This window comes from Ixodes scapularis, unplaced genomic scaffold (assembly GCF_016920785.2).
Source record: "Ixodes scapularis isolate PalLabHiFi unplaced genomic scaffold, ASM1692078v2 PGA_scaffold3__209_contigs__length_174095766, whole genome shotgun sequence".
NCBI classification, from domain to species: domain Eukaryota; kingdom Metazoa; phylum Arthropoda; class Arachnida; order Ixodida; family Ixodidae; genus Ixodes; species Ixodes scapularis.
In genome coordinates this window covers 94486952-94500179 of record NW_024609868.1, presented here as the reverse complement: position 1 = coordinate 94500179, position 13228 = coordinate 94486952, and the positions used below count along the sequence as shown (strand labels likewise).

The 13228-nt window shown below is 43.0% G+C and overlaps 1 protein-coding gene across 3 annotated transcripts in view; it reads left to right on the top strand.

Annotated features, from left to right (window-relative positions):
• Nucleotides 1-13228, top strand: part of LOC8053054 (protein vein) — a 155278-nt gene that overhangs the window by 134113 nt on the left and 7937 nt on the right. For 2 of the 3 annotated variants that reach the window (XM_029981782.4, XM_029981784.4), the window contains exons 2-4: nt 8805-8973; nt 9491-9678; nt 12681-12786. In XM_029981782.4, the coding sequence (XP_029837642.2) occupies nt 8805-8973; nt 9491-9678; nt 12681-12786 (463 nt within the window). The remainder of the gene's footprint in view (nt 1-8804; nt 8974-9490; nt 9679-12680; nt 12787-13228) is intronic. The other variant, XM_029981785.4, reaches the window with a different exon arrangement.

Below are 13228 nucleotides of genomic sequence, written 5' to 3'. Positions count from 1 at the left end.
CCTCGCCATACAAATTATACCCTCAGGAGAAATGCATTTTCTGGGCGGTAAGTTACCCACGCTCCGCGTCAACTCTTATGTCCCACGTTGGCATGACTAGCGCAGCGTGCTCAGGGCATCAACTCTGACAAAGGTAGCTGCGCATGCGTATAAGACTCACACGAAGCTACCGCTCTCGCAGCAGTGCGTGATAGAACGTACTCTGGCCTCGGCAACGTAATACAAAACAGTTGATTCCGAATTGTACGTTCTTCTAAATTGTTCACTACTCGAATATCAAGCATAGGCTTTACAGTTCTCGCTGAAGCTACGTACTTTTACTCCCGCGCTTAAAACGCGTTTTCGATTGGAGTTTGTACAGTACCCTAAACCGCCCATGCGTCGCCGTCAGGTAACTCTAGGGTTTGTCTTAAACGTGGTGGTTGGTTTGTAGAAGTAAGAACCTTTTTCCTCTATAGATTAAAATCCCCGCGGCAGGTCAGGCGCCGCACGAGTTAGAACCCGTGTCCACGGGTGTTGACATGACGCAGCGCAGCTCCACAACACGTGGTGCAAAACATCCGTCCGCATACTCGAGACTTAGCTCCGGGTTCTTTCGGTTTCGGTTGTACCGGCCTGTACGTTTCCTGATCGCTACAATACAGTGCGCGTTAAAGACCGCCGTGGAACAGTCGTACTACACTGCGCTTCGTTTCCCCAGAGTCTGGTTGCACCTCAGGACCGGGGCGCAGCCGACGCTACGCGCCGATGGGACCAATCAAACAGCATCAAAAGCGCTACTTCATGGTCATCTTTCCATACGTTGTCTATCATCGCTAAACCAATCAATGCAGTCATGGGGAGGGAAGGCCCAGAAGAAGCTGGCGCTCTCAGCGTGCATGTTCGTGGTTGAACGTGTTCGTGCCTTTGACTGCGGTCGAACATATGATGGACAATACTGATCAATGCCGATGGTTGGGCGAGTTGGTGCCGTGTAACTAGAGGCTAAATTTAAAGGTTACGATAGCAAAACAAGAACAAAGAAAAAGACAGTTTTCTACAAGCAAGTGTACTCAGAGCAACAGGTTCAGCGGTCAACAGGCGGAGAAGCTTTTTTAGATTCCTTCAAAGTCTCGCAGTATTGAGACAAAAAGGTTTACTCTTTGTCCCGTCAACGTTCGTACAGGAAAACGGGGATTTGTAATTCTGCGTCACAACAAACGTCACTGTTTTGATTTTCAAATTGAACTTCTTAGAGGAAGCTAGGGTGTGATTTGATAACTGTGAAAGCTATGTACTCTTAGATTTTATAGGAGGGAGGGGGACAGCTGACGCTTCTTTATCACCACTCTACCCAGCGCAGCCGCAGAAAGAAGCGGTATATCATAGGATGAAAAGAAAACAAGCTTTCATTCCACCGATTACTTCAACGAGTTCAGTGATCTTAACGTGTCTGTCAAGTTTTGTCGTGGGACAGTTAGTGTTACCAATGGCAATGGCACCAATGTAATGTAGTGCACGTGAGTTCTAGGGCAGGGTTATACCCACCGGTTAACATATGCATTTATTTTCAATATTGAAAAAGTTGGGAATCTAACAAAAACGAACTCCGATAAACGTGGCGCACGTGAGTTCTTATAAATCTAGGTTAGGGTTATACCCACCGGCTAACATATAGATTTATTTTTAATATTAAAAAAGTTGGGAATCTAACAAAAATAAACTCCGATAAACTCCGACATTTTTGGCCAAAAAATTAACTCCGAAAAAACACCCTCCGAATTTCACGAGAAATTGACTCCGAAAATACGAAGTCCTAAGTATAAGCTATTGCGCACCCCCCTTAAATTGAGATGCAGGACGTCATGTCTGAAAACAGAAGACAAACCTTGCAGACAAAAACGCGTTTCGGCTTTCTCCGAGACTGCGCTGGTTGAGCCCCAGTGTCCGGCGATCGGTCAACGAGGCGTTCCTCTTGACAAGGAGAGACGCAGGGTCAGCCGAGGTTGTCGCCCTTGGGCCTCAGACTCGGGTCAAGACGGAAGGTCAGACGGAGACGCGGGCCTTTAAGCCACGGTTCAAGACGTCTAGTCCCCGAGACGGGGCAATCACTCGAGACGGCCGTCGCGTCTGCCTCCGCAGTCCAGCCCTTTTTTTTTTTTTTTTCTTTTTTCAACAGTGCTTGTCTTTATCTCGCTCGACTGACCACTAGTTTGTTGCCGGTCAATGCACTATACGTCTACGTTAACAAAACAAGCTCTTTTTCTTTTTTTTTTTGGGGGGGGGGGGGGGTGTAGAAGGCAAATAGATTAATTTGTGTTTTTAGGAAGGAACCCTTAACTTTGTTTGTCGCTACTGTCAAACTGGCAAAGTTGGGTCCGCCAAACTTCTTTTTATCAGAAGTCTGTTTTCTTCTGTCCTTTCGCCACTTATACTGGCGCTAAAACTGACACAAAGTATCGCTCTGGCACGACAGACAGAAAGGACAATGCAGTCTTTACCGTACTAGGGTATGCACTTGGGCTAGTTGGTGATCCATATTTCCAAAGACAAAGCGTTAAAACAACGGACAAGTAAAAGAAACGAACAACACAGAGCGCTGATTTTAATCAGGTGTTGACTCCATTTACGAGTAAAACTTAGCTAACATTAAAAAAAAAACACAAAAAAACTAGACGAACTGGCCGCTCTCTACGTTGGTTAGGGTTTCGGCGACTATAAGTGCTCAAAAGGGACGATGTTTAAACAACCGTTTCGGAGAGTACTAATAATCCTTTCACCCAAGAAGAACTCTTGAGACTAAAGAGTGCCGTGCCTATGGCCCCAACTTGGGTCAGACCTAACGCCGCGGTCTTGCTGCTCCTCCATGATACAAATGGAAGTCTGTAGAGACTGTCTGGGGCGTACTGCTTCCTTGTATGACGGTCCTCGCACATTCGAAATAAAATTATGTATGCAGACATCTTGGAAGCATACGTGTGTATGAATTATCTGATTGAGGCCTGTCCTAGGATAATTCTCTCATTGGGTCTGCAACAAACACCGCGTGTCATCTATGACGTATAAACAGTGTCGTGACGGCGGACATATGGCAAGGACCATTCAGAACGCGATGACCGGCACTACTTATTTCTTGGCGTAATTCGCGTGCCATTTTTCTAAAAAATTTAAAAAAAAGTCATTATACGTACAAACTGGGTTGTTCTCTCTCTCTCGACAGAGAGAGAAAGAGAAAGAGAGCGAGAGCTCTAATCGTTTGTTACTTCACGACGTACTGTTAACCCTCCGTGTGTGTGTGTTTTTTTTTTTCCTTATTTATTTTATTTTTGTTGGCGAGTAAAAAGAATGCCCATTTCGCAATGAGCGCGCACGCGTGTTGCCAGCGTCCCGTCTCTTTCCACTTGGCGCTCGACCAAGGGCTTCCGCGGGAGGCCAGGCCCCTCAGAGCGTCTCTTCGCCCAACGTCTGCTCAGCTTCTTCCGCCTTCCCTCTCCCTCTTTCAAAATCCTCCCTCCCCTCCCCCCACGTAGTTTTCTTTTTTTCTTCTGTTTTCTTAGACGTTTATCTTTCTTCCTTACCAACGAGTTTCTTCGGACAGTTGTAAGAATGATTCGCACTGAATGTTTGTTCAGAATGATGTCAGTCTTGCGCTGTTTGGTAACCATCGTAGCTCGTGAGTAACGCGACTGAAATATTCTTTGTCTCGAAAACGAATGCTCCCGAAGAACCTGGATTTCTGTAAGCTATAAAACAACAGCAGTAGCGGGTATTTCCACTGTGTGGCCGTTTCCACGAAATCTGGATGTTGCTAAACTATAGAAACTAATGTTGGCGATAAATTTAACGCCTTATTTATGTCATGTCCTAACATAAGCGCACGCCTCAGAAATCGGGTAAACAACGTTCAACTGCCTTGTTTCAGGTGAAGCTACCAGCATTTGCTTAAAAGAGTAAATCGACGAAAACTACAAGCTTCTTTCAAAAGAGATCAAAACAAACTACAAATTTTTAAGGATGCGGGGGCCCATGTACACTTCTTATATTATGCTACAAATATCAATACCAGGCCACTGACTATAACCCGATATTAATAATAGAGCCCAATCAAATACCAAACCATGATTCGGACATTCGGTCAACTACAGTGACGTATTGGGGACTGCGGTATTAAGCGTTCTTACTAATCTACAGCTGGTGTTAATAGACCCTAGACGCAAACCACACTGAAACCATCATTCCTTCATTTGCGTTTTGGAGGTGAAAGACAAGAATCATTCTGGGCGCCCTTCGGCAACCATGTCATCTTACACCAAAACTATTAAAGTCCTACAGTGCAAGTTGTTCGAGGTACATGGCACAGAAAACACGGCATGCAACGTGTAAAATGTGTAAACGAAGTTTCACAGCGCCTTTATTATTTTCTTTTGGTGTTCTTGCTGTAGGACTGACAAACTCAGTGTCCAGTTTTCCTCCCCGTGCAAAATGAGTGCAACTTCGCCGCAATACGCGGCTGCGCAAGGAGAAGCACGCTTTGCAGAGCAGCCTGCAGGTTCTCTGGATGCACGTGGCTATGTTTCGCGACTCTTAATGTTCACGGAGAGGCGACGTTTTTCGTGGTGTTTCATTAATCACCGCTCTTTTCCTCCAAACTATATTTTCTTTTCGCCGATGCGCATAACTTGCTACTTTTATCCTCCTCGTTCGTGCTAACGCCGAGACGGAAATACTTCGCGATTGGGACCTAAAAAATACCAGCTCAAAAACTAAACGCAATACAAAAAGTGTAAAAAAAAAAAAAAGCCAAAGCGCGCAAAGGAGGTTGCTGCTCCTATTTTGAAGAGACGCGTAACCAAGAACAAATAAAAAAAAATGGAACCAGGAACATGAACGTTGCGACAGGCGTGCTAAAAAAACTTTACCGTCAAAGAATTTATTGTTACACAACGTTGTCTACACTTAACAACCAGGAAAATGTGCGAAGAAAGTGTGTTGAAATGCTACTTAGGAAAATTAATGTCCAAACACACCTTCGAGCGAGGCTGCGGTTTTTTTTTTTTTTTTTTTTTTTTCTTTTTCTTGTTTTTTTTTTTTTTTTTTTCTTTTTGTAGCGAAAAATTTAGTGTCGTATTTCAGGAAGTGTTGGAAAGACTCCACAAATTCGTGTTCGGATTAATCCAGACATACTTTATTTGTTAAACCTTTTGTGAGGAGCGGATAAGATGGTCTTCGTAGTACTTTCTAATTAACACGGGGGGATCGGTGGCCGAGTGGTCTAGCGCACACCAGCTCGGAGCACGTGGAGCGAAAGCTCGCGCTGCAGAACCCAGGGATCCTGGGTTCGAGCCCCACCCCTGCCCGTTTCGATCTGGATGAGCATCGTACCGGCGTGCGGTCGTGTGTCACTACTGCGTGATGCACGTTAAAGACCCCAGGCTAGCGGCTGTACCGCACTGGCTAAATTTCTCATCTACAGCTGGGAGACTCGTCGCCCCTGTGAGGCAGACCAAGTTCTAGGCTGTATAAAAACACACACAACCCAATTTTTTTTTTCTAATTAACACGAGCCTTTCCTGAATTTTCGAAGGAAAAGAAAAACTCGCCAATTCCACTTTGTAGATGTAGTACACTAAACAGTAAAACTTAGTGCCAAAAAAGAAGCAAGTGTGCATGCTACCCGATGCTTGTGATTCATTCATCGTTGATATATGGAATATGTAAAAGAAAATACCATATTCGATGCCGCAAAAAAGGTACCCCCGCCCCCGTCCTCCCCCTGGCTTTCTCCCTCTATCTTCTCTGTTCATCATCTTGTCTTTTGTTTCCTTCACGCACAACTAATCCTGTGAAGCTCTTGATTTTTCTAGCCTATTAGCCGACGCCGCTAAGTTCAGGAAGTTAGTCCTTTAGAAAAAGATAGGAAAGAGAAACTACAGAACAAATCAACTAGGCACTTTTAGCTAATCTTGTATCTCTTACCTAGAAAGTTTCATCTATTCGGTCCGCTGGTGTGTCTTAATGTCATAAACGCACGAACCTCCCCCATTCCCTTTCCAGCCCTTCCTGTCGTCTGCGTAGCTCGTAGTCATTTTTACGTCTGGCTCTCGCGACCATGACAGATCACTGCGAGTCAGAGTGACGGCGCTTGCGGAAAAGAAAAACACAGAGGAAAAAAAAATGCGCCAATTCGGGAAACGCCGCGACTCGGTCGAACTTGAAGCACTCAGACTGATTTTTTTTGTTTTTGCTTGTGTTGGTGTACATATACCCCCCGCTGTTTTTGTTGTTTTTTATTCTCGTTATTCTCGCTTAGACCAAAACGAGCCGCAGCACCGTCCCGGAAGGCGATTCGCTACTCAAGTCCTCCGTTCTTTCCTTCGAGGAGGCCCACTTAAATTTAAACCGTAGCTAATTTCTTGCTAAATCTGTTTGCGTTAAGCTCCCGGGAGGTAGGGGGGCGGTTTTTGATAGCAACGAAAAGAACTCCGCTGTTTAATTTCCCCAAGCTCCGCCATGCTTTTTTTCCCCGCCTGTCGAGTATTCTACGGCGTAGCTACATACCCCGAACTTCCGGCATTTTTTTGCTCGTGGTATTGTTTAACTCATAGACAAAATCAATTTCAAAGAATGTACCCTGGCTGAAGTTCCACGTAACTTCAGCCAAGATTTAAAACTATTTTGATGTATCTTAGGAAGACGGAACCAAAGGAATAAGTGCATTCATTGTTTGGGGCAAGTCGGACTGTTTTTTCTTGTATTTTGTCCAATCAACAAGTTAGGATCAATTAATGAACTTTTGACATATTCAATCTAGAGCAAATGTTTAAACGACAAAGTTGTAAAGCGTCCTCAGAATTATCCAATTCAGTGGTTTTTAACAAGATACCTTAACACGGTTCTTTTTTCTAGACCTAAAAAAAAAAACGCGAATTAAAAAAAAAGGCAAAAAAAAACGACTTTGCGCGCGCGCGCCTTGTATTGCAGTGCTTTTAGCCGTGGCTTGAATAGACTAGGCCCGCATGCTGAATAGAGCACTGTTGACTGGGCGCTGCTGACAGATTCTCGTTTTTGGGTGCTTTTTTTAATATGTAGCGCGTTTTCTTTTTCTTGTTTTAACTCAAAAAAAAAAAAGAACTGTTAAGTTTGTTGATAAAAACCAGAGAATTGGATGTTTCTGAAGACGCTCTATAACTTTGCCATTGGAACGTTTGCTCTAAATTGAATATTTCAAAAGTTAATTCATCTTAAACAATTAGTTCATTCGGGAAAAATAGCCTGACTTGATCCAAGCAATGAACAAGCTTACTCCTTTGGTTTCGTCTTCCCAAATTACAACAAAATATTTTTAAAGCTTGGCTAAAATTACGCCGAACACCCTGCATACAAAGACCGTTTTCTTTATATATTTCGTTGTTTCTTCTTTTATTATTATTCCAGCTTTGCGAACTGCTAGTGTTCTCTCTCATATTCAACATAAGTAGGGTTTTTTGTTTTCAGAGTTTGTTTTTCTCGAAATCAGCAGAGCGTTTATCGGACTCTATTTTTCGCTAAAAATTAAGGGTTTATTGGAGTTTATTCTTGTTATCCCAAATTTTCTGAAATTCCGAGCATAATTTAATGTGTTCCCTATTTTTAAACATAACAAAAAAAAAAAGTCCGGATGCCATGGCCTGTTGACCTGAAGGAACCTTGACGAGCTAAAAAGCTCGTCAAGGTTCCTTCTGGACAACGGAATGTCTCTTTTGTCAGTAGCTCTAGATTTCAAAAGAAACTGAAGTGGCATCTCTTCAGGACCACTGAGCCTGTGCTCTTGTAAAGTTTGATTATAAAGGGCCTTCTTTTTTTTCTTCTTTTTTTTCTTTTTCGTTGTGATTTCGAAATTTTGACTTTTTCGAATAAATCCAAATTGACAAAACATTTCCCGGCGAGTGTTTATCGCATATTTTTCTTCTAATTTAACCGAAAACACGGAATCCTTTAAACTAAACCCTTCGTATTCTTAACTTTTTTCTTTTTTCGTGTGTAGTGTTTTACCCAAAGGAGTGACCATCATTACACCTGTATGCAATGGCTCGAGCTTAACACAAATCATCTCCGTAGTCCCTGCAAGGTGAGAACGGCAGGAAGACGCTTCAGTTGTCCCGCCCCTAGCGAGAGCTTTCGACCTTCGGCAAAGCTTTGGCGTCTCGTGCAGCCAAAGCCCAACCATAGCCTCCTTTATAATCACAAAGCCTGGCAGTTCGACGACGGAGCCATAGAGTTCCCGGTCGCAGATTTGGAGCGCGAGGATCTGGTAGCACAGAGCATCAAAGAGCCATTTCTCGGGGAACCTGGACATCAGCGCGCAACTTTTGCAGCGGCGAGGACCCAAAACACAATTGTTCGCTCGGGAGAAGTGTGTTTCGGCGTCTCAACGCAGTGGGGCGCCAGTCACGTGGCTCTCCTCTGATCAGTTGTCAGCCGCTTCACCTTTTCCATTTCGGCGGCCGCTTCTCGTGGCGATCTGCCAGGCTTTGTTAATATATATATGGCTATGGCCCCAGAGAAGGCATGGAGCGCGTGCTGGCGGTCGAGAGTCCAAAAGACCTACCTTTCCGTTTTCACTTTGTCAGTATGGTCGCATTTTCACTCTATGACTTCCACCGCTTCTGCTTGTTTCGACTACAAGCCAGAGTTATGGCAGTCCTTTTTGTCTCAACTTGCATTTTTGAAATGAAAAGTCTTGTTTGCTTTTACGTGTTATATAAGATATACCGAATCCCAATCATCTGCGAAGATGCTGCTTTTACAGCAGTGTGTTGAGAATTTTCCTCTGTCTTTGCCCGCAGTGTTGAAGCCTGCGCAGGCCAAGTGGTTGCGGTCCACGTCCCGCGCGGACGCGTACCGACGACTCCAGCTACGCTGCAAGCTCAACGGGAATCCGATTCCCTGGGTCCAGTGGTACTTCATGGGCAAGCCCATCGCATCTAATGCCAGGGTGCACATCATCACCAAATGGTCAGTGCTTTGTTCTTTTTTCTTACCTTTCACAAAAAAAAAAAAAAAAAAAAAAACCTGATCTGGATTGCAAATAATGGTAGTTTTAGCCTGGTTCCTCCCAGGAGGAGTGTGATTGCGAATAATGCGAACTAAGTAGCTAAGTAGCGAAGAAAGCAATTAGAAATAATTTTTCAATTGCTAAAGTTGTGCAGGAATACTACACCAATATCGTCGTATTTGCTACACTTTGAAATTTTGGATTCGTTCTCTTTTTGTTGGAACCAGAATCCATTCTATTAGAAAACCTCTGCAGCTACTTTAGTAAAGTTTTATTTTCTCCCATCTAACGGCTTTCTATTGCCGGAAACCTAAAACGTCTAATGTTCCGTTTGAATGCAAGGTCTGGAGACTTAAATTCCTTATATGTGACACGCCTGGAATAAAGTATACCTCGATCTTTACGAGGACTCAACAAACAGCTTCAAGGGCACGCAGTGAGTGACTTTCTCGCTCCTTGACCAATCTGGGTCCCCAGGCGGCGGTCTCGGCTGGAGATCAAGAGCGCGCGAAGGCAGGACTCCGGCCTGTACGAGTGCCGGGCCTGGAATGTGCTTCGCAAGGAGCCCTCCGTAGTCGCCGTCAACGTCACGGTGCGGGACCGAATCCCGCCGCCCCCGACGCCGCCGGAGCCCACGAGGTCGACGGCTTCCACAACCACCAATGGTACGTGTCACATGCTTCGAGGCATGCTCTTCGAATGCCCTCTGAGTGACGTGAAGGGTGACCGACTGAGGATAACGGTACTAACAGTAGGGCAGCGTAAAGATAGACAGTGACGGCACATCACGGATTTTGAAGATTTTATATACCATTTGTCATCAAACTCCTTTTTGAAACCTATGAGGACTCCTGTCTTGTAAAGTTCTTTTCTTGAGACTCGTCCATCTACAGGACTATCTGTAGAAATCTTCATTTGTCGTTTATCTGTGGTCACTTCAACATACCCCCAAAGAATACTTATCTGCTTGTCGTAGTGAATGTCCAAAGGCGTTCTGTGATCAGTATGTTTCTTAGTGTATCGAGACTCGCTTAGAGACTTCCTAAACTTTATTCAAATGTACCTAGAACGCTAGAAAATTCCAGACAATACTTAAGATTTAAAAAATGCAATAGGTTTGAAAGAAGTCCTATAATAGATTAAATGTGGTAAATCTGAACATTGACTTGGTATTTCGTTCAATTTTGTCACTTTTTATAAATATCATTTAAGTTAAATGACCAATGCAAAGTTGTTTGATTGTTGCTCGTTCGGACTCAAAATATAAAGATGCACCTCTTTAGTTTGTTTTATTTTGAAGGATATAGTCATATATCTTAGTTTATGTACCTATTATGCACTGAATTCATTGTATGAATTCATTTTACAAAGGCCATTGTATGTATACTTTCAATTTATTTTTAGGATATTAATTGATCCTATCAAGATCATATTCTAGTCTCTAAATAAGTTGTGCATGTCTATTGTTGCATCTGATTTTTACGTACACTATTTTTATTTAAAAAATGTTACAGGGTAGAGCAAAAGAAAGCATTATAAAAAGTTTCTTCTTTAGGTGAATTACAAAAAGAGCATATTTTATTTCCTCGTTACAAATTGTTTGTATTTTTAGACTGGAAGCATCATAAAAAAAGGCTCTTGAGATAAAGAACTACTTTTCGAATTAATGTTGTCGGCCACAGCTGGGGACAGATAAGGAAACATTTGTAATGTGATAATTGACCGACTAATGACCTAAAATTGACCCATTACTTTCTAAAATATTAATTTTAGTCAGAACATCCCAATTAGATACGTGTAGCCTGTTTTCAGAATAACTCATCGAAGTTCTTAGATTTTAACAAACAAGGTCCAGTGTTTTGCGCTAGTAGTGTGGAGTTTAGGCTGTCATGACACGCAATAACAAAACTCTTTGTAAAGTGTGGCAAAAGCCCCATCACCAAAAAGACAACAGTGTGTGACGTACGTAGTTGCGAAAGACCTTTGTTGCTAGAGAGCATCCCAGAGATCTCGCAAAGCCGATAATGCTATCCCAAAGAAAGCAGTTCTTTATTTCACGGCCCAATTTTTGTTTAAATGAAAAAAAAAATGCACCCTTTATGAACATTGCCACAAGATCCACTTTATAAAAAGTATCACAACAGTAATTCTATGTTGGGTTGAAAACTATTCTAAACTAATTTGCAGAATGAGGTGTATAAACTTAATGAATATTCAGTTTTCAAATTCTTGATTACCAACATTCAGTGGTTTTTATAAAAAGCCAAAAACCATGCCATAGTCTTTTGCTACACCCTGTGATATGTGCGCATATTGCATGAATATTTCCAAATAGCATGGTAGCCTGAAAGAGTGGAATGTATTAGACATTGAACACTATGAAGCATGTTTCTATAATCATCAAGAATACAGTGTAGAAATAGCTTGCCTGAAAAAACAAGAAAAGCGGAAGAATTTAGAGCCTGGTGGATTGTGTAAAATAAATTTGATGATCTAGAACACAAACAAACCAAGAATGAGAAAGAAATGACAGAGTATTTATTGGAAAGGAATATCATCTAAACAACCTTCCTTGTCATGTTGTCATAGATTGTAAACCTGAATATTCAATCTGCACCAACAAGCTTATAAATAAACAGTGCACCCTTGCAAAGTTAGTAATACACACAGAAATGGCTACAATACCTAAGCACTTACTGTGTATCATAAGTGTACACAAGGGTTTTATCATTACCACGTCCCGCCCTAGCACGATGGGTAGTTTAATAAAAGAGTTGCAAGAGGTCGAGCTTCTTCTTTCAGCTTTCCCATCATGAAACATGACATTGAAATTGTTACGCCTAAATAAAAATTTGTGTGAAGATCTCTAAGTAGCTCGAACATATTGCCAAAACATCGCTAGAGTCACCTAAAGCCGTAATTTTTGTGTTGAATCAAAATATTCACATAATTGAAGCATTAAGAAATATTGTCACACATATGCAGATGTTGTAGAATATCATAGTCAATAAGGCTGCTCTGGACTGAATTCTAGGCAGTATCTAGTTAAATGTCCTCCACAAAGTCATATGCCACGGGAAACTATTAACAGGCAGTTTCCTAAGAAGTATTGGATTGTGCAACTTGTAAACAAATGCTCAATTGCCATTATGCCATGCAGATTCTCCAAAGTGCACTAGAATTTGACTACCTCAACAACTTGTACACTCATCTGCCTTACAAAAGGAGTGGAGCTTATATAAACAACTCTACCACGTTAGCCAACTAAACTTTCATAAATCGGCAATTATGAAAGTTTGCGTGACCAAAAATAAAAGTGAGGATATGAAGCAATGTTGCGCTTACTTAAAAAAGAGTCACAACTTGCAATGTAAGGGTCAGACGCGTAGGAATGAGTAAATTGGCCAGGCGATGGTAGGACATTAGTCTTAACGAGGGAAGTGGTACACGAAGGTTTTCTGTGAAGCCACGCACGATCGCAATCCACCAAAGCATGGAGAGGCTGCGTTGCAGCCCTTGCCTGCGTGCACGTACGGTCTTGCTTGCGACGAGGAAACACTGCATCGAGAGAGCAAGGGCGTCCTTTGTCTGTGGCGACGCAGCGCGTGTGACCACTGACGTTGATTCAAAAGTGCGCCCCCTTTTGCTGTTGTTCGTGACGTAATAGACTCTACACTATGGCCCTTGAAAGGACGGCCCTGTCCGCTGGTCTCCTACTGCCTCAACGGAGGGACCTGCATCTTTTACGAGGCCGTCAAGGAACCCGTCTGCCAGTGAGTTGATGCACGCCTTATTTGGAATTCCCGGAGTGGTTCGCGTGTGGAGAATTATGACAGTACCTTCTACCATGCATGGTCCCTGGAACACGTTTCCGACTGGTGTGTTTAGCGTCCTTTTCTACCCCTGCATCGAAAGTGGTCCCGAAGTTGCAACAAACGACGTCACAAATTTTGGAGTGTCAAACTGTCGGATGTGGCAATCCTTGAGCTAAATCGTAAAAGTTCTGGAAAAAAATAAGAAAAAATATTACCAGAGAACGCGAGTGTAGCTGCCGTCCCGGCATCTCAACTCCTGGCTGCCTAAGGTTGCGTGGACTGTAAAACCGGAGAGCGACCTGCAGCAAATTAGGTGCCTGCCACATCCCACAGTATATCTACCAGCGCTGTTGTTACACCGTCAGGATCGCAACCGGCGAGAACATGGCACTTCTTATGA